The sequence below is a fragment of the Trachymyrmex cornetzi genome, unplaced genomic scaffold (genome assembly GCF_001594075.2).
Source record: "Trachymyrmex cornetzi isolate Tcor2-1 unplaced genomic scaffold, Tcor1.1 scaffold75, whole genome shotgun sequence".
Lineage (NCBI taxonomy): Eukaryota > Metazoa > Arthropoda > Insecta > Hymenoptera > Formicidae > Trachymyrmex > Trachymyrmex cornetzi.
Genome location: NW_017300081.1, coordinates 1,134,959 through 1,156,203, shown reverse-complemented (window position 1 = coordinate 1,156,203; position 21,245 = coordinate 1,134,959). Strand labels below are relative to the sequence as shown.

Here is a 21,245-nt window from a genome sequence, read left to right as displayed (position 1 = left end):
ATCGTTAGAACATACTTAGTACATTGTTGAATAGCTCCCGCTATTCGTTCTTCTCGTGGAACTACCGACATTACTTAGCGATCTTGACGAGCGATTGATGTGCGCTTAATCCTACAAAACTTCGGGATACGTCGCGGGATATGCTCTATCGATTTGAGCGCGAATTATACGATATCTTTATTAAACGCGCGACTTATCGCGCATAAATATTCCCGATTCGGAGACGGAACATCGAGTGGCGAAGGAGGGAGAGAGGGAAACTGGCAAAACGCGTTTATTTGTCGCTCGTAATAACATCGTACTTGTTATTCACGGCGCGAGGCGTACCCGCGAGCCTCGCAGGAGACGTTTCGTGCAGGCTCTGCCTCTTTCCACGCGGGGCATCCGACGCACGTTTATCTCGACGGAGGTGTCCCCCGGTAAGCAAATGATATCTACGCCTGGCCTTTCGGAGTGCCGTAAACAAGAATTCGTTCGATAATGTATTTGAAAGTCGTACGTACGTTTTATTTCAGGCCGCAACGATTCCTTTTTATTCGGTGGCGGGTATCTCTTCCCGGATATTGTATAACCGCGCGCGCCCGGGGAAAAAATGTATGCGCAAATATATTTCGACGGTCGTGCCTCGCCTTTATATGCTGCCTGCTTGCCTGCCTGCCTGCCATGGTGGATATGAATTTTCGTGCAGCACGGTCGTGCACGTGTATTCCCACCATCACGTTGGGCCGCCCGTATCCTCCCCGACTTTCGCGGTGCAGTGGTGCTCAAACTCTCGTCGCTGGTAAACCGAGCGTTGCTAGTGTCATGTTTAACGGCGAGACAAGCGAATTGTTAGATCGCTCGAGAGCGAGTAGAAACGCATTGCAGATACGCACCGCCTAATGATCGTTGATTCTCCTCATTTCCCAGAAGTAGGAAACTTCCTCTGAGATCTCACGAGAAACCAACTGTAAAACCACCGACTGTAAAACATATCGTTCCATCGGTCCCCATGAAAAATCGCGCTCCTTATACTTCTTTCTTTCTAGCAATTATGCGAATCATGTTATATTGTAAGAGACTAGCTATCTTTTTCGGGAGCGGTTTGCATATCAGCGTCTTAATTACATATGAAAAATGCTACGTCGCGCTACTCACGTATCATTACATTACAGCCTTAACGGGTCCACCGGTAATGAGATTCCTCTCACCCCACCTGTGCCCTCCGCCGTGGAAACGGCACAGCGCGGCAGCTAGTTACGGGGTATTATTCGCCATAACCGCACCGTGAAATGCGCTTTTATACGCTGCGAGCGGTTTTACACAGCAGGGGTAATCGTCCGGTGCATATGAAGCAAATTAATTATTTGCCCGTTTATACCGTTCCCGCGCGCGCGCGCATTGCGAAGCACTGCGAAGCACCGCGAAGCATCGCGAAGCACCGCGAAGCATCGCGAAGCACTGCGTGAGACCGGCAGGGATCGCGGGGAAGTGGGAACATTCCGCGCGGTGATCCGCGAGGAAGAGCTTAATTCCCGGCTTGGGAGAACTGAGAAGGCCGGACGCGTGAATTGTTGACACTCGGTATAATACACATTTCATTTGCGTAATTAACGGTCTGATGTATAGCTACATCGGCGAACGAACGGAAAACCATTCATAATACGGCCACTCGCCACTCGACGATTACTCATACGCGATACATATCGCATGAGTTTCGAGAGAAAGAAGAGGGAGACGGGAGAGAAAGAGAGGCTGCGGTTCCTCTCGGCGGAGTTCGCCTCGTATTCGGCTATGGGCTGAGAAATCGAGATAATAATCTCCGAAAAATGGATCTGGCTTAAAATGTCAAATCGTTCCGTGTGGGTTGAAGAGAAAACTAGTCTCTTTTTCGATTGGACGATCTATTCTCGAAAAGCAGCCTAAATCACTTACAAATAACTCTCTCAGAACGAGTCGTGTGTCTCTCCTTCAGACTTCTACATCCAGTTCGTATTTTCACGAGCATCTATGAGGTACGCGACGTTTCGATTTTCCGCAATCGGTCGGCTTACCGCGAGCGCGGGACGGCTAACCGGTCGCGCGCGATCGTGAATAATTCAATCTTCGTTTACCGAGAGAAACCGGGTGGACGTTAGGAGCGCATTAATGCGGTCTACTAACGAGTGCAGGTTAATCTGGCGTACTCGCACTGACAGGTTCAACGTGCCGTAAAACGGGAGACACGATGCCATCGTCGCCGTGGTTTTCTTTTTCTTTTCGTTTTTCCTTTTATCCTGGAAAGGCCACGACGGACCAAGAATATAGCCAACAGAAAGAAAGAGAGAGAGAGAGAGGAGGGGGGGGGGAGAAGGGAGAGAGAAAAAGAAAGCATGAAGAAACGACGGGAGATTAAGAAAGAATAAGAAACGACGAGAACATCGATGGTAGAGACAAAGAGGCGAAGGGAGCGGGCAGATAGCGGCGGGAAAAGGGAGTCGTGCCCGGGAGAGGAAGGAGGGTACGAAAGGTAAGAGAGTGAGAAGCAGATTGAGGTTGATAGGAAAGAAAATCGCACTCGCACGGCGTCTCGTTAGCTTGTTAACTTGCACGCAACACCTTCGGCTCAAATACCGGATACATGCTGGGCTCTCTCTCTCTCTCTCTCTCTCTCTCTCTCTCTCTCTCGCTCGCTCTCCCTCTTTCTCTCCTTTCCCTCGTGCAAACGCGGGTTGCTCTCTTACTCTTGCTTCTCCACATCGCTCTTCATACACCCACCAACGTGCTGCAACATCCTCCCGCTCCTTTTCTCCTCCTCCTCCTTCTCCTCTTCCTCTTTCTCCTCTTCTTCCTCCTCTCACTGTCTTCCATCGCTTTATGGCCGGTCCATCAACCCTTTCTGCATGATCCTGCCCGTTCTCGGAGAAACTCGCAGAGACATCGCGTCTCGATCGTTTCTTCGCTTTCCGGGATATCGCTCTTCGGTTCCTTACCCACTATTGTTCCTCGAGGAAAACTCGGTAAGACGCTTTTTCTCATTCGCGTTAACTTTCGAGTCTCCAGACTCCGTCCTCGTTCTTAGGCGGAAGGGCGATGCACCGTTGGCACCGTCGGAGTCGTGCTCCACTTCGGCCAAGTACTCTCTTTCCCTCCGGTACCAACAAGCGGATGGTATTAGCTCTTGGAGACAGGTTCCCAAAGAGAAAAGTTCGATAGGAAAGTAAGGGATAAAGGAACACGGAGCGGCCGACGAGCGCGCGGAAATCAGGAGCACGGTTCGTTGAATTATTTCTCTCTATCGGATATTGACATTCATTTGTGTCGGCCGTAAGTTTGTCGGGACGGAGAGGTAAGTCAGCGAATTACATTACGTCTTTTCTAGACCTCATGGACTAGCTTCGTTGCCTATCAAGATGTTTTCACATTCCTTCGAGGGACTCGTAAGCATCTTATTCTTCGACGTAGCCGTTCCAGAGTAGGGAAAATATAGATCGAGATTGGATGCTTTTCATTAGAAATTTTGCATTCTGTGTGATGCTAGTAATTCTAGTAATTTACTAAAAAGCAAGCAACCCAGCAAGAAAACAAATATCGTGGATAGATTTAACATTGTGATTAGAATTAACTTGATGACAATGTAAAAATTGTATTTTGTTATCTACAATTAACTAAATCACTAAAATTATAATTTTGTATGGAATAACTTTTAACGTTACTAGTATATAAAAAAATTAGTTAAGTGATTAACTAGAAAAACACATTATCATTAAGTTAAGTGAGATTAAGTCTAAACCACAAGTTAACCAGATAATAAAAAACCGGGTCTGTCGTTAAGAGTTTCATAATAGGGGTTTAAATTTCGAGTTTCTAAGCGTGTCCCATTTTGGAAGGAAATTTAATGCATTGTATGCTGCAGCGTGTATCAACTAAATGCGTACACTATCGTGCCTTATCGTGCCATCTCTCTGCCCGTCGCTTATATGTGTGATTGCTCCGTGTGCTCGTTTATCAAAAAATCTCTACGCAAATGATAGCGCGCGCCGGATACGGAGATAAGGTGAGATTCATCGATAATTTTGCAATGAGTTTTTTTGAGGCGTCAGCCGCTGCCAAGTCATCGCAGCGGTAGCAATCACTATTGCTAACTGGACGATATCGATCGTGCTTCGTTGATATTAATTATTAGAGCAACGCGCAGCGACGCGCCGCCAATCTTAACGATAAGTTTCTCTCGGCTAAGCCGCCGCTATCTTCGTAATTCATCTTCCTTTTCGTGCTCGTACTCGTGCTCCGTCCGAGGCACGAATCCACGTGAAATTTAAGGCGCCATATCTCCGACGAGGCCCCGATTCCGAGATGCAATCGCGTGGCCGCGTCGGCGCGTCCGCTTTTGGTCGTCGTCACTGGCATTTAATTAAAGAAAAAGAAGGAGCGGACAGAAACGAGCGGCAAATCTCGGAAAGGTCGTCGTTACGTCGCGGCGCATTAGCTCCGAGTGGCGCGTTTAATTACAGCCGCGACGTTACGTCGTCGCCAGCGTAAACCGGGCTTAATATTGGGTCCACCTTGAACAAAGACGGACACTAAACAGTGAGAGACGTATATATCTTCATTTTTCTAATCGTTCTTATTGTTAGTTTGGAAATTCTAAAAACTAGATTTTTTATCTCATTCGTATCTAGTAATTGTAAGCTGGAGAACTTGCGATCTTGACAATGGTTTGTCACACTTTCCTACACTGTTACATTTATAATGTCAAATCATTTTCAATTTGAATTATTTTTAATCTTTTCTATAGTTCGCTATTACTGTTACTTAATACATTATTAATTTAATTAATACGATGAAATTAAACAATTTAACCTAAAAAACATACTTTTAACTCAAAAGTTTATTAATTGCCAAGTATACATTGATATGGACATTGTTTACTTTGAAACTATGAATGAAGAAGTTAAAAATGACAAAATCTCTCTCTCGATAAAATATTTGTCAGTTTCCAAATCAGGACGAAAATACAAATAAATTTCAAAATACCTTTCTAAATTCTTTTGAGTGAAATCTTATTATAAAGAGTGAAAATTGAGCTACTTTTAAAAAAAGAGCGGCTCAATTTCCAATTTTCAATAATAAGATTTTTGCTGTAAAAAGTTTTAGAGAGATTATTGAAAACAGGGAAAACCATAAAATTTTGTTTGGAAATCAGAGAAAAGTTATGGAATTTTAGGATGAAGAATTTATGATAACTCTGCATATAATAGTACATGTATTAACTATTCAGTCTCAATGACTAATTTATCTAGTTGAGTCATTTTATCTCAAAGTAAATTCGAATTTACTTGTGGTGAATTAATTTAGAAGAAAATTCAGAGTGACTTGAATTATTAGACAGCGTAAAAGTGAAACGGCGCGCCAACGATGTGAACACAGCTTAAGGATCTCGACGAGCGTGCCGAGAGTCACTTGGGTTTTCGCGGCGGGCGAGGACAACGCTCGAGCCGCGAGCGGGACGAAAACTCGCACTCGCACTCGCACGGAGCACGTAAGACAGAGAGCCCGGGCGTTTCTTGTTATACCGTTGGAGGGAAGGTGGATGCCTGGATGGGCGCTAACCGTCCACACACCGCGCCCTCCCTCTCGGCTCTCGGCTCTCGGCAACCGTGAGCCGCGGCATCGGCAACCGGACGACCGAGCGAAGCATGCGAGAGCCTTTCGAGCAGGACGAATACCCCATTCGAGAAGGAGGGAGAGAAGCGTGTTCCCTCTGTCGAACTCTGTTCGGCATGGAACGCTACCGACCGCAAGATCGGCTCGATCGGTCTCGGCGTTCTATTCAATTGCCGTACGTGACACAAAGAGCGAGCGAGGGACGAAGAGGGACAATGAGGGATGTGTCCCCCACATCCCTCCGCGACTCCTCGTCGCGGTTCCAGTTCTTTCCGCGGATCGTAGCGACTCGATCCCGCGGAAACGTCGTCGTGGACCGCACTCGAACCGCTCGAACCGCTCGAACGTCGAGCGGCCGCCTCCGGCCTTCGGCATCGACGGCATCGCGCACCGATTTCAATGCGCCGTTCTCGGTACTATTTTCTCTGTACACAATTACGGCGCAGTTTGCTGCGTGGATATCCGTCAAACCTTTCTAACGCGCGCGACTCGACATCGCTCATTAAATGGTAATAGCGTCGATTTATATTTGCGCACCTTCGCGCGTTGTTCTTCGCGAGTTGGTGGAGCTGAGGCTGAGGTTGCGAAATCGTGTCTTTCAAGGCAGGCATCATCTAAAAGACTTTGTGAACAAACAAATCGCAATACATGATGGATGACACACGGGAGGGATACGTAATTTTCACGTTTTTCTATATTTATGTACGAATCTCGCTTGTCACTGTTATTTTGCAATGTTTCTGTCTTCCGAACTTGAGTTATATAAAAAGTTATACAAAAATAAAGCAACACATATTATTTTTTTACGCTGTATGATGATGTTTATTGAACCACAACGGCAGAAAATATTCATCGACTGTATACATAAAGTTAACTCTTGCTCTTCCGTGTGTTTTTTCGGAGTTAATTTGGCTTGCAGTTTCTGCACGATTTAAATAACAATTGGAGGGTAGAAGTGAGGCTGTTTTATTCAAGTAAATTGAAATACGGAAACGATAAGAAAACGGAAGCGTTTACTTACATTTATTTTACGTTACCCTTCTGTTCCATATTGACGCAGAAATCTTGAGTTTCTGCGATATCGTTTTCATTCGCGATTTCTGGATCCAACGATCTTAGTCAAGTGTGCTCAGACGGAAGTATGGTAATAAAACTCCAATGTTAAATGTTACCGCGAGAGAGAAATAACTCCCAAGTACAGTTTCGTTGAAGAAACTTAAGCAGCCATCGGAATAGAAAAATTTCTTCGCGAAGTCGGTTCGCAGAATATAAAGTACTGCCGCGCGGAGTGCCGAGTGTGTTTCTTCTGTGTTCAGGAACCGTTCGATTGAGAATCGTATCGGCCGTCGGATCCATTCGATTTGCATCCGCCAAACGACGATTCTACCTAAATAAAATATGCTAACACACGTAGCGTCCGGCGCGATCATTCGAAATGTCCTAAATTAGAGAAAGGACATCTTCACCGATGTTTCGGTCTAGTGGGATCCACCGCTATTTCGTTTGTAGATTTCGTCACCGCCGTTGCAAGTCGTTGCAGATAAACGCGGTATCTATTATAACATCCATATCCGATTTATCGACGAGTGAAGAGGAGAGAACTCGGTACGATCGTGTAATCGGACAATAATAAGAAAAAAGGAAAAAATCCATCGGGTCTCCTCGGACACTTCTCTGCACGAGTCGCACTTCCCTGCAGGCCGCAAATCTCGAAAGCATTTCCATACGAAATTTCATTATGGAAATCACATTCCGGAACGGTCTTGGAAAAGTATCAAACGTTCTTTTTTCACAGAAAGGGCCGTTGGCCACCAAATAAGGTTCGCGTGAGCAGCCCCGCGGAACGAACGGCGAGGAAGAAGGAACGCCGCTCCGCGTCGAGCGAGTTTGATCGCCGCGGATAATGCGAAAGTTTTATTTACATAGTCGGACAGAGGAGGAGTCGGCGACGGACTTTTTACGTCGAGTACCTCGCGTGCTAGTTAATATCCATCCCTGATTTCCATTTATGAACTCCTCTCTCAGAAATGATTTTTCGAGCGGCGAGTCGGTGACCCGAGTTTTTACAAGTCGGGAGCACGCTCAGGGTCACGCGGGACATCGTCGTTCCTTTTTTCTTTTCCAAGAGCATCCTGATAGATCCTTACGCAAACCTGCACGAGAATTACGGCAATGGAATCTCCAACGATGCGTACCGATAAATCCCAACGAGCGCGCGAGCGTCGGAGCATGCGGTATTAATCATTCGACGAAGTTTCTACTTATCACGATCAACGTATAACTTAATTCCTGCTTTAGCCGGGCGTTAAATCGCACGTTCGCGCGTCCATAGCGCGGAAGGACATAGATCTCGCCCTTCGTGTTAGTCTTCTCCTCCTTAGCTGTTCGAACGACCGCGAGCCGTGATCACGCTGCGCGAAGGCTTCTATCCGCAGCCGCGTGAAATTGAGTGAGGAGTGTAATCAGATTCCTTGTAACGAATGTTCGGAACTGGTATTTTCGGAAAAATGTAAGTAAAGTTTACTTTAATAAAACGCACATCACGCGAAACTACACGAAGCGCAGAGAAAGTGTATTAGAATTAACATTCCGGAAGAACAGAAAAAAAATAAATAAATTTTACGAAACGTGCGTTTATGTAAAAGAAAATATAAAAACTCACCATATGTGTTATTATAAACAACGATTTGATTAAGTTACTGGTAATAACTTTATAAAATATTTCGGGATTGCGTACGAAATATTTTAGCCGAAAAAACGCTGGATGAACCGTACTTGAAGTTACATTCTAACAAGTTGCCGAATTATGAATAACGTAATGTAGAGCAACTTCGAGACCTGCTTTGTTTTATAACAAAAGAAAAAAAAGGTACCGCGAAAGCTTAAATTATACGTTTGCAACTGACGTAGTGGATGATTGTTATCCTGGAAGCAATCTTATCGACGGTCGCAGATGCACCTAAGAGCTGGAGAGAATACGGAGAGACTTTGCCGTTTTCAAGTTTTCATTGTTTTGCGCGTTTGCCGTCGCGCGCGTGACACGAAATCGGGGCGAATGGTCGTGCTCGAAAATTTCGATCGTTTGCAGCTGTGCTCATTTTCTCTCAACAGCAGATGTTCTTCCCGCAAGGCTACGCTCGCGTGTTGCGCGCATGTACATCCCTCTCATGGTTATTTTACAGCTTACAGAAAATATACAACGCCGCGCCGGATTAACACGTGGATCTAACATTTTATCGTTGATACTGAATTAATCGCGCATTCGCGATTAGATACAGTCGTTATTGCGACTGCTCGACAGTTCCTAACAGCGGTGCATCTTTCCCTCTCATTCCTCTATAATTGAAAACTTAAAACAATTTCATTTACATACGAAAGCGCTTTGATCGTGCGAGAGTCAACAGTGTTGTACAAGTTTGGCTTTAACTTTGTACCTATTACTATCTTCGGATCTTCGGATGTAATTAAAGTGACGAGACTGATGAGATGCTCTGTTGTTTTTTCGATTACCTTTAACGCGATTTGGAAACGTTTTACTTACTTTCACGTTATATAAATTCCAATTTCCTGTTTTAACGAGAATCTTCATGTCTACAGGCAACGTAATGCAATTCACTTAAATAAATTAATGAAAAAATATTAAGCATATAACGGTTAAGCATTTAAAGTATATCTTTGAAGAAAAATTATTTCGAAATAGAAACGCAAAATTGAGAAAGATATAATAGACCTTTGCAAGTTGGAGCAGCAACGTTGGTATCCGTAAGATGCGAAGTTAATCCCTAATTGCCGGGTCGAGGCTTGATTGGATCAACTCAATTCGTGCTGCTCGACTAATCCTTTATAACCCTGTCGTATATATTTGCATTGTATTATACAAGGAACCATTTGCATTGTATTATACCAACGAAACACTTTGTCGAAACAGAATACTTGGTAAAACGAAACATATTTGACTGTTCAATTAGTACACATGAGAACAAAGCTTGTATAGAAAATTTCAAGAAAAGCGGTAGAGCAGAGTGTAGATGAAATTGCAACGGAGCCCCCGAGGGCTTGTGCAGTCCAGGGATAATCGTGGCCCTCGAAATGGCAAGTGCAACAGTGGTATCAGCGTGGTTTGAAAATGTCGAAAACTTCGGTGGATTGTCAGCTGGCTTTAATGCGCAACGAAGCGTGTCAACGGGGTCCCATGGTATTATTACGAAGTCTCCCAAGCCGCACTTGTAACCATACACGAGAACGCCGGAATGGTACCCGACACGCCCCGCGAACTCTCGAGCAGTTGCGCTCGCAAAGAGTTGATTAAAGTCACCGGTCGGTCGGTCGGTCGGTCGGTGCAACTTGTATTTTTTTTGACCTCTCTTCCTCCCTCTCTCCCTCCCTCCCTCCCCCCCGCTCTCTCTCTCTCCCTCCCTCCCTCTCTCTTTCGTCGAACTCGAAGAGATTGGATCCAATTCAATGTTCCGCGAAAGTGCTTTGTAATCGATCGAGCGAACAGCTCTCGCCTCGGAATGTTTCTTCCGCCAGTGTCAGTCTCACAGCGACAGGCAGATCCACCTCCGTCAATATTAGCGATGCTTGTTCGGGACGAGGCAACACTTGCTTAATAAATCGAATTATCCGGCGCTCGCGGGGTTCGTTAAAAGTCCATTTATCCGACGATCGCGCGTCGTAACTGGCGAACGTGAAATCACGAAATACCTCCTCTCCCGAAGAGACGTTCGTCAAACTGACTTCATCATCGATGACGAGAAATCGACGTATCTGCTTTCAGAAGAAATTTATCTACCGCACTTCTGATTAATTACGTCTGACAGGTTAAACTAGAAACTCGTTTGCTGCAGTCGTAAACGGTTTACGACAGTTTCAAAGTAAATTGCAAAATACTTAATATCTTAACATCATTGACATTCCCTTGTCTTATCTTAAGTGCGTAGTAATCAACTTGTATGTTTTACGCACTCAGACATGTAATACAAAATTCGAAAAAAAGAATTTAATTAAGAAATATAATGATTTGCGTAATTAAAGTGAAAGTAAAAATAATTTTGTCCCTCCAAGAATAAATATAAGTAAAATGCCTATATGAGTCTCTGCGATTGTTGTATTGCGTAAATAATAAATTTATAAAGCGATAAGATATAATTCGCAAACAATTGAAATAACCAACGAAGTTAACTGCAAATGTTTTGACTTTAAATTCGAGTTCTCTTTGTTTGCGAATTATATCTTATCGCCTTATAAATATATTATTTACGCTCCAACAACCGCAGAGGCTTATATAAGCATTTTACTTACATTTGATAATAATTTATATTAATATATCGTATACATAAACGGTACATTTATCTTTTCTTTTATATCAAGAATAGTCATTAATTGACACGCGAGATGTGCGTGTCGCGTTTTCAAAACAGCTTACGGTCACGGAGGATGCGATACCCTTTGTAATAAAATAAGGAACGAAATTAATTGCCGATCATTACTTGGAATGCTGCCGCAGCAGCGTCGCGCGCTTCGGTGCTTATTCCGCTTTTGCCTGCATTTGAAAGTCCGCGTACAAAGAGTACGGATGATTTCTGCGAGTTATTATGATGTTACACGGTGCCCTCGCTCTCGCCGCGACGATGTATATGCGAGAAGGTAACCGACTATACCACGGTTCGCATAATCAGCAAGCCGCAACGGTTACACGACGGCGGCGGCGGCGGCTACAGCTGTATGGATAGCGCACGTGTGAAATATGCATTCGCTTCGCGAGACAATGCAAGCGGGACACTAAATTCTCAATCGCGATAACTGTACTACGCGCCGGTGTACGCGTACGCGCGAATATAAAGTTCACAGTCGACAAGAGAGCGAGGTCGGTAATTGAGGGTACGGCTCCTTTTTTCACGCTCGACTTCCGTCGATCCTCTTCGCGTCGCGCGAGCGCGAGATGTGCAAGTAACGGCTGTGCAACCAGCGATTAACTGTTGCACTTAAAAAAAAAATGTGCTTTAAAGATCGCAATTACCGGCGAGGCAAATTCGAAGGGAAAAAAGTGCGCGAGAAATATAGAGAGCGGACGGAGACTTCTCTCTCTCTCGAGAGTTATCTTAATTAATCACGATTATGCCGCGATTATGTCGCGAGCGATTACAGTCGTCGTGCACTTCGCGTCGCGTCGCATCGCCCAGTTTCCAACAGCTGTATAATCACTGAGATGACACAAATCCTGACTTGTATGTATGATTTAATGCCCGTCGTGAGTACCGCTTGAATTTCGCAAATCTCAACCGGAATAACGACTCGAGCGTCTTCTCGCGGGGAGCCATAGCAGCGCTCTTTCTCTCTCTTCCTCTCGCGAGTGGGAACGATTTGCGGCTTGGGCAACTCAACGACTTGTGATAAAACGCGGCTGCTCAATGATCCGACACGACGGCGATTTGAATTGATCGTCGGTGTCGATTCGAAACACGAATCCCTCCTCGAATCCCTTCTTGATCCGTGCAATGGCACGCCAAGATGAACGATGGACGGCGACGAAGGCGTGCAAGTGGCATGTGCCGTTCTTGCAGATAATGCAAACAGAAATTCCGTTATACCGCATAAAGCATTGGCGACCAGATTAGCGGACGGCGGGAAGAGATGACGGTTGGAGGAGGTCGCCGAGCTGCATTCTCAAGGAAGCCGCTTTAACTACTGCGCGAACGAGTTTAGCGAGCTGAGAAACGTTAGAAGCGGGTGGGATATTATGACTGCAGCCGTGGATGAAAGAGACGCATGAGGAGGATAAAGCTCCTCGCTTTATCACTCCTAATTCATTATTTTCTGCAGTAAAGACCTTCGCGGTTTTACGCGCATTAAAACTCGTCACTTGCCGGTCGTTTTATCGGAAAGCCGTTACCCGACGGTACTCGGGTATCCTATCGAGTCGCTTCTTGGTCCCGCTTTAGGTATTATTGCTCGCGTAGTTGCTGCCACTGCGAGTCTCCGAGAGTTGCTTCGATTCGATCCGCGGTATAAAGACGTCGGCTGTATCAATTTTAATGACCACTCTTTAATTTCAGATTCCATCGCACCACCGATTTCTTCGTCGTTACTTTACCCGAGGTCACGCGCGCGCGCGCGCGCGCCTCGTCTTATTAAGTTGGATATGCGAACAAAGTGAGGAACAGGTTTATAAACTTCTTGCATAATCTCACATTATCAGGCTGTGAGTGCATTCAAAAATAGTTTTTGTCTGGTTCATTACTTATCCTAGCGAGATAGACACGCCTGATTCCGTTCCTTTCGCCACTCTCTCTATCCGCGCCCAGAAGTGCGGCCTGGAGTATCTAGACCATTGAGATCTTACGATCTCTTGCCCTTCCGTTCGTATATAATTTCTTCCTCTTGCGCGCCTCTCTCGCGGCTCGCCATCGCGGTGCGCGCGAGGGCTTGTAGAGGTATCTCCGATTTTTCTCAGTACATTAAATTATACTCGAGGGGACTGGTTGACGGCCACGAGCCCGCCTTGACCAGGCGCTTTCAACGGAGAACATAAGCGATGCAAAGAGTGTTTTACCCGTGATATGTTGTTAAGGACTTGTTAATTACAAAAGTGGCAGAACAGGATCGGCAGATAGGAGCGTTGACTCGTTACCGGCCCCATAGAGATGCTCGCTACCACGGATGCCGATCGCGATCTACCCGACAAATTCGATGTTACGATTAGAATTTTCTTGTGTATTTTGCTCCAGTCCCTGATTTACGTATCAAGGATAACCGCTAGAAGTAAAAACTGCTTGAAAGGAAAAATGTTGGAACGCGTGACTAACGTAATTGAATGAATGATGACGACACGACTGTGCAGCGAAATAGGTGTCGGATGAACTAATCGCGGATGCTGATTGTTTTGATTAGTCGTCGGAAATGATTTGCCGAGCCGAGTTAAATGTCACGCGCGTGATGATAACCGATATTGCGCTACGTTTCTCATCAAAGAACAGTCCATCAGGATTGATCGATCTATCTACGCGCCACGAGGCGCGCGGAAAGCTATAAAGCTCTCGCGCAAATGTTAGATCGCAGCTACGATCGTTGGTGAAATGACGGGCGCTGCGGAGTACAATGCGATTGCAAATTCCATGTGTCATTAGCCAAACCGCAAAATGCCCCGGCAGTCATGGTATGTAGGGTGGGACTCTCGGTGCCTTTTTTCGTAGCGCTGCGCTGCGTGCATATTCGTTATCGTGCGCCGCTTCGCGACACCGTTACGATGTACTTGAGTTATTTCTCCAATATCGCAATCGTCCTCGAACGGTGCACTACCACCACCACCACCACCACCACCTTATTTCGCGCATCGATCGAATTGCCTGCGCTGCTGGGCCGTTACACCAGCATTGATTACACGACGATTACACGCAATCGCGGACCATGCAATAACATAACTTTCGCGAGCGTTTTCACGTAGCTACAATTTTCTAACGTGGTTCATTTAGCCTGCGCTCCTACGCTACTCGTGGGTATTGCATGCCATTCCCGCGACAAGATCAATGATCGTAACAGATAAATCAAATTTTTGCATTTTCTCAGTAATATCGATTTTTTTTTCATTTTAAGTTTAAATTTACTACGTTTTTATAAAACGTGAGTTAGTCCACTGTTGCAGTAAGTCTTTTAATTTATTTTTCACATTAGCTATAGATTTTGTTTTAAATGACGTTTGCATTGCTTTTTTTAGTATCTTTAATATATTTTGTAATAGTTTACTCGAGTTAAAAGTTAGAATAGCATAACGAAATAATTTAATTCAATTTATTATAGGGCGTAACACGAAATATCCTCTTAACTGTTTTCTACCAAATTGTCTCTTTTCTATTATCCTCAGGTAGATATTACTTATTCCGCAGATGCAACGGTAACAAGACGTGATGACAATGTATACAGACGTGACTCGATTAACATAAAGTATTGTTTTGTTCTCGAGCTACCTCAGAAAATGGCGCACAAAGCCTGCATCGAAATAGTGGATTTAATTGTCATGCTGTGAATATCGCGTATACCGCTTTGTCATTTTATTGCATTAACTGAAAATGAGGAAGTGCATCGCATACCGTTTGTAAATTCGCTTTAATGCTTTGACATTTCTCTCGACGAGTACGCTTAAAGAAAGTAATACCTTGTTCTCAAAAAGTGCAGCTTTAGATCGCAATAAATCGCAAGAACGTTAAAGTTAGCCCGTCTCTATAAAAACATGTACACGTTTAACAGTCGAAAGCTTTTTCAACGATCTGTAGAATGTATAATTGAAGTTATATAATTCGGTGTTATTATATAATCTGCTTAGGGAAGGCAAAAATTAGAATAAGACAGAAGAATTAAAAACATAAAAATAGAATGTTTTATTATTCAGTCATAGCTTTTATTCTAGAATAATATCTTTTTGTGTCGGACAGTTTGCGAAACATGATAATCGCTTGCGAGGAAAGCTAAAGAAGACGATTTCATGTTTATACATTATATCTCGAATATTTGTAGCAACGCTTTAGTTTCTTTGCACATAACGCGCACTTTGAATTCGACTGTCGCATTTCGAATAAGATACGTCACGTAAAGTTTGTTTCATCTTGCGCTGACTGCATCTCGGCGTTTTCATAATGCTAAAGTTATTACTGAAATGTGATTGAGCCATCTGTGCAATGAATATCAATGTGTACTGTCTCTCCGTTACGTATTCATAAAAATATATACGTACAATTTATGTTCCGTATACGAGAGATGGTACATATAAAAATAGAAATTTATAGATTAAAGTCTCATTTATTGATTCGTACATGTCCAGCAATAATGAGACCGTCGAATTCAAACGTAAATTCCACGCGGCACGTAAATTACGTTTTCTTAAATTAATCATTAATCGACGGCAAGCGAGCTTCGTTGTTATACTGTTATCTCTATTTTCATTCTCGCGTTATATAACGATGCATTCAAGTCGCATAAAAAGTCTCTTTATCGAATGGAACGGAATAAATAAGACTAAAGTAATACTTTACAATGTTCGCGCCCAGAATTTTTCATTATCACCGTGGAGCGTCAGCTTCCACCGCTGAGACGCTCGTAAGCTCGTATTCCTGGATGAAATTCGTCATCAACCAGAGAGAGAGGAGAAGTGTAAATACAATTAAATATACATAATAATTATAATTAGGAAGTGATATCACTGTTGGCGCAGCGGCTTGAGCCAAGCAATCTAAACAGTCGAGATTCAAACGGGTTCGAAGACACTCTTGACTCGATGTTAAGCGATATTTTATTTTAAGAATTGATCGTGGAGACACACGCGCGAGATAGCTACCGATATTAAAATTATTACGCCGACGCAATATATTATATAATTTCTCGCCCGAGAAATCCGTCGCGGTTTGCCAATTGATTGCGAAATTATTTGCACTATAGTCGACAAATAACGGCTGATTTCAATGACCACAAATGGACACATAATGACGAGAAGCAGTGAATTTTAAGTACACGGCCGGTACATTGGGCTACCAGAATCACGACGGGCTGCAAGCGCATCTCTTGCGTTCCACGATCACGGCACACACATTCACATATGTATACGCACCCAACGTAATCGTCGCACGTACCACGAGCCGAATAACGGTGCCGGTCCGGCCGTGATTCGCGACCGAGCGGACGACGTCCTATTTACAACGAGTTTCAGCTAACCACTCTCATCCAGACGCGCTGCAACAAATTTACAGAATCTGCGTGTGGCACACCGAGTATACGTTTCCACGCGGAAAGAGCGCGTCTTAAATATTTTCTCACTCTTATCACACACCGTTTATATACACATGACCTTTATTCCCGCACCTCGGTATATATGCTCTATTTATACATATAAAACCCTTCCTTTTTGTATATTTACACACTCTGTAATATAATATCATATTGCACACCGTCCGAATACGCGCCTCGGAATCGTGCTTCGAGCATACAAGATCCTCAACGTGAAGCTCGTGTTCCTCCTGTTGTATCCTCGCGGCTGAAAGCTCGTTTAACACAAACGACACTCGACGCACTTGGATTTGACTACAACGATTCATATGTGGACGGATACGGTACGCGATCCATTGGACGTTCTGTTGTTGTGTTGCCGTCGGACCGGCGGCGGCTGCCTCGTCCTCTGCGTCGCGCGCTGATTGTTTGGCACATCCGGCAACGCGAATCGCAGCTTCTCCCAGAAAAGCTTGTCGCCCCATTGCAGATACGTGTTCGTCTTTAAGTACAGTCGTATGTCCGGATCGAGATCGCGCTGATGCACGTCGCCAACCAGCACGAGAATCAATCGGCGTCTTCTATCCCTCAGCACTTGATGGTGCGCCGACTTGAAGTCGAAGCGACACCATTCGGATTTGATGAAGTTTTCCGATAGCACCATTATCGTTCTTCGCGACGACTCTACCGCCTGGACGATGGTATCGGCTATGAAGCTGCCGACTGGAAAGTCCCGATAGTGAAGGCACAGTTTGTACGAAGGGTTACCCATTTCGAGCACCGGCGCCAGTTCCTCAGCAACGAACGCTTCGTCCTTCGAGCTGTAGCTCACAAAAGCGTCAAACAGTTTATCCCGGTCGTCTCGATCGACTTCGTGATTTCGATAAAATATCCGCACACCGAAACGCGAGTGAAACCACACGCGTAGTTCATGACGGAACACGAAAGCGAGCATGCACAGAAGTATGACGACGAGCGAACTGGCTGAAGTGGCCACCAGCAGCGGCAGATAATCCTGCAAGACCTGCTTCTCGATAATGGTCTTGGTGTAGTTGTGATGTATATCGTTGTCGAGGCTAATCGTGCCAGTGCAAACGGCGCTCTCGTTGTCAGCGTGCTCGGAATCGCCTAGCGTCGTGCTCATCGGAAAGCCGAACTCGTCGTCCGCGAACACTTCATCGCCGAACGCCTCGAACTCCGTGACGTTGTACACACAGCGCAACGCAGCCGCGTCCGTAACGCGGATGCTCGGATCGCGCGACCACTCGCGATAACTCTGCAGGTAGTCGCACTCGCAGGACCAGGGATTCCCAGCTAGACTAATCTCGATCGAACTCGGCAGTGACCATACTACCAGGGTGGTCAGACGATTGTTTTGCAACCGTAGTATTCGCAGAGAACGCAACGGCGCGAACGTGTCATTGCCGATCGCGGCAATGCGATTGCGTTGCAGATGCAGCTGCCGTAGTGCATCCAGCCCTTCGAATTCGTGACCGCGCAGCTCGCGTATCCTGTTGTCCTGCAGGTGCAGATCCTCGAGGTCGCGCAGCCCGTTGAATGACCTGTTCTGCACGATCTCGATGTTGGACGAATTGAGGAACAACACCTTGAGCTTTTTACGGCCGATGAAAGCGTGACTTGACACTATGCGTAGATCGTTTCCGTCCAAATAGAGACGCGTGGCATCCATCGGTATCTGTTCAGGTAGTTTATTGACATGTCCACCGTTGGAACAATCTACCACATTCGCTGACCACGACTGATCGTGATAACACGTGCAGTTCTGCGGACATGTCATCTCGCAGTCGCACGCATCAAAGTCACAGCAATGGCATAGAGCGAAGCAGTGGGTTTCATATTTGCAGAGGAATTGCGAGTGGGATGCCTCGACCAACGGCACGAAGACGTGCTCGCGATCATATAAGAGCTTGCAGTAGATGCTTTCAAGGTCCATGACGCGCGGCTGCACGCGCGTCTGATTCTGCCGATTGACGCGCTGCAGCCACTCCATGGTGCAGTCGCATAGGTACTGGTTGTCGCCGATGTAGAACTCCGGTAGCAGTTGATCCGATGGTACTGCGCTGATGCGCAACGCGTATGGCTCGAGATTGCGTATCTGGTTGCCTTTCAGGTCGACTCGCGTCAGATTTGGCTTCTTAAAGAATGAGTAGCTCTGCACTTTGGAAATGAGATTGTCATTGAGAAACAGTAGCTCGACACTCATGGGAATCGCGTTGCCGGTGATCTCCGTAAGCTTGTTCTCGCTCGCGTCGAAAGTACTCAGCTGCAGTTGTGTCTCGATCTCGAAATTATTGCCTAATTCCTTGATCTCGTTTGAATGTATGTCCAGCCACTGCAGCCCAGTCGGTATCATCGCGTAGTCGAACCACTTGAGCTTATTGTCGCTCACATTGAGCCAAACGAGATTCGGGAGTTTGGTGAAGAGACCGGTGATGTCGGTCAGCTGATTACCGTCGAGACGTATCGCCTGTAGATTCAGATTCTCGTCGAAAGTACCGGGTTCGATGTACTGTATGCGGTTTCGCGAGAGGTTCAGGATCTTGAGCTCTTTGATACGATCGAAGACGCCTTTCGTGAGATTGCCGATATGATTTTCGGTTAATCGAAGTCCGTACAGCTGCGCCACGTGGTCGAAGGTGCCGCTTGGTATCTCGGAGATGAGGTTCTCGCCGAGGTCGAGAGTGCGCAGGAGGGGAGTGGCTTTCAATGCGTCTGGCACCGATGTCAGCCGATTACCGTTAAGATGAAAGTCCTGTAGGGACGAGGCATTTCTCAGAGAGCCCGGATGTATCGTATGCAACCGGTTATTGTCCAACGAAAGGAGACTGAGCACGTAAAGACCACTCAATGTAGTGGCGTCTATGACAGTCAACTGATTGTCGCTGAGCAACAACGTGTGCAAGTTGTAGAGCGCCGAGAACGTGTTTTCCGGTAGGCTCTCCAGTAGATTTTCTTGCAGCCGTAGTATTTGTAGACTGTACAGATCGCGAAAAACGGTTGGATCGAGACGCGCGATACGATTGCTCGAAAGATCCAACACCACTAAACGCACCAGACGAGTAAACGTAGCCGCGTTCACCCATTCCGCTGTTAACTCATTGTGCGAGAGATCCAATACTAACAGCCGTGACAATTCGCTGAATAAACCGGGCGGTAAGACGCTCAACGTATTATTCCTGAGATGAATCTCCTGTATGTGGTCCTTGGCGTCGCTGAAAAGCTCCGGCGGTAGGCTCGCGAGCCGGTTGTCGGCAAGTCTCAAGATGGCCAGTGACGTGAGGCCTTCGAATGCGCGATCCGCCATGAAACTGATGGCGTTGCATCGCAGGTCCAGGCTGTGCAACCTTGTCAGACCGGAAAACGCTGCACTCGGTAAAGACTCGACGCTGTTATTGCTGAGATCCAGTTCCCTGAGATTCGTCAGGCATCTCGTCGCAGCGTTGAAGCGAAAACCCGTAATGTCCCTGAGCCGGTTCCTCGTCAAGTTTAGGACCTCTAGATTGACCAGGGGACAGAGCGCGCCCTCCGGTATGCCCCACATGTTGTTTTCACCGAGATCGAGCTTCTCTAATTGCCGAAGCTCGTCGGTGAATGCCCCGGCAGATATGTCGAGCGCCATCGCCGACCAGTCGGTGTTGTGCGTCCTCACGGTGAGATTGCGCAGTTCCCTGAGACCTTTAAACGCGTCATCCGACAGGTTGCCGATCTTACAATACTCGATCACGAGCTCACGCAGCTCGACCAGCGGCCTGAAGCTCCCGGCGCTCAGAGAACTCTGATAGAATAGCGCGTCGCTGCATTCCAGCCGCAAGCGCACCGTGTGCTGCGGCTGTATCACGCTGAAATTTGTGTTCTCCAACTCGCTATTGATGGTTCGTAGACGACACACGAGCGACACGTCGTCCTCAGCGTCGCCGGTCGTTACCCACTTGCATTCGTCCGGTGCCTTGTATCTGAGCGCTTTACTCAGAGACGCACCTAGGACACCGAATATCGTGCCCAGCAGTATGGCGAGGAAGGCAGGACTACCCCGCATCTTTCCGCCGCGTTAATCACTATTCCATCAATGTGGAGTGGTCCCCCCCCGTGCCCCCCTCCCCTAGGGGTACCTATCTCTATTGCCAACTAACGCCACTCCTGCGTCTCGTGAAACCGGCGCGTCGATCCATCTAAACCACCACCGGGTCGCTGCAATTTCACCTCATCACGTCATCCATATCACTCTCTCTTTCTCTCTCTTGCTTTTCCTTCCCTCGGTCGACGATCGACCTTTTGCACCTTGCTCTTTGCACTTTACGATCCTGGCGGTCTCATCTTCGGCGATTCGTCTCGTAAAGAAAGAGAGCGAATTGTTCGAACGACGCGCGCGCGCGTGCTAACGGAACGAAATAATCGCGTTCGCGAAAGAGAAGGAGAGAGGAGCAGGTTCAGCGACCCTGAGATTATCGCCTCTCCGACGGTGAGAAAAATCTCGTGGACAACGAAAAGTCACCGTTACAGGTACGACGCGCCCGTGCAGGACTCCGGTAGGGCCCACAGTTCTACCAGGACTGGTTAGCGGAGGATTGTAAGGCCCTGGCGGACTCCGTTACCCTCTCCCCCTCTGCCGTTGCCGATCCCCCGGCTGCTACCTTCCACCTCTCACCACTCCGCGGTTGTCCTTCCTTCTCCCACCTTGTTCTTCGCCTTCTCCTCGTCGCCGCCGTCGTCGTCGTCCTCGTCCTCGTCCTCGCCGTCGCCGTCGTCGTCGTCGTCGTCGTCGTCCTCATCCGCGTACCCGGGTCCTGACGTTCTGGTAAGCCTATAAAAACAAGACAGGTACACTCTCCGGGTCCTTACAGTGGCTT

General features: G+C 46.4%; 2 protein-coding genes across 2 annotated transcripts in view; one reads left to right on the top strand and one right to left on the bottom strand.

Moving 5' to 3' along the window:
* Su(var)3-3 (lysine-specific histone demethylase Su(var)3-3) overlaps positions 1-21,245 on the top strand; it is a 114,343-nt gene that overhangs the window by 47,801 nt on the left and 45,297 nt on the right. The window lies entirely within an intron of this gene.
* On the bottom strand, positions 15,914-20,682 carry Tollo (Toll-like receptor Tollo). The gene has a single exon (XM_018518458.1). It carries the CDS (start codon positions 20,432-20,434, stop codon positions 16,703-16,705), a length of 3,732 nt encoding a protein of 1,243 aa, XP_018373960.1. The 5' UTR covers positions 20,435-20,682; the 3' UTR covers positions 15,914-16,702.

Excerpts from the sequence above, each read along its gene's own strand:
- Tollo (XM_018518458.1), bottom strand. The coding sequence starts at position 20,434 with ATGCGGGGTAGTCCTGCCTTCCTCGCCATACTGCTGGGCACGATATTC.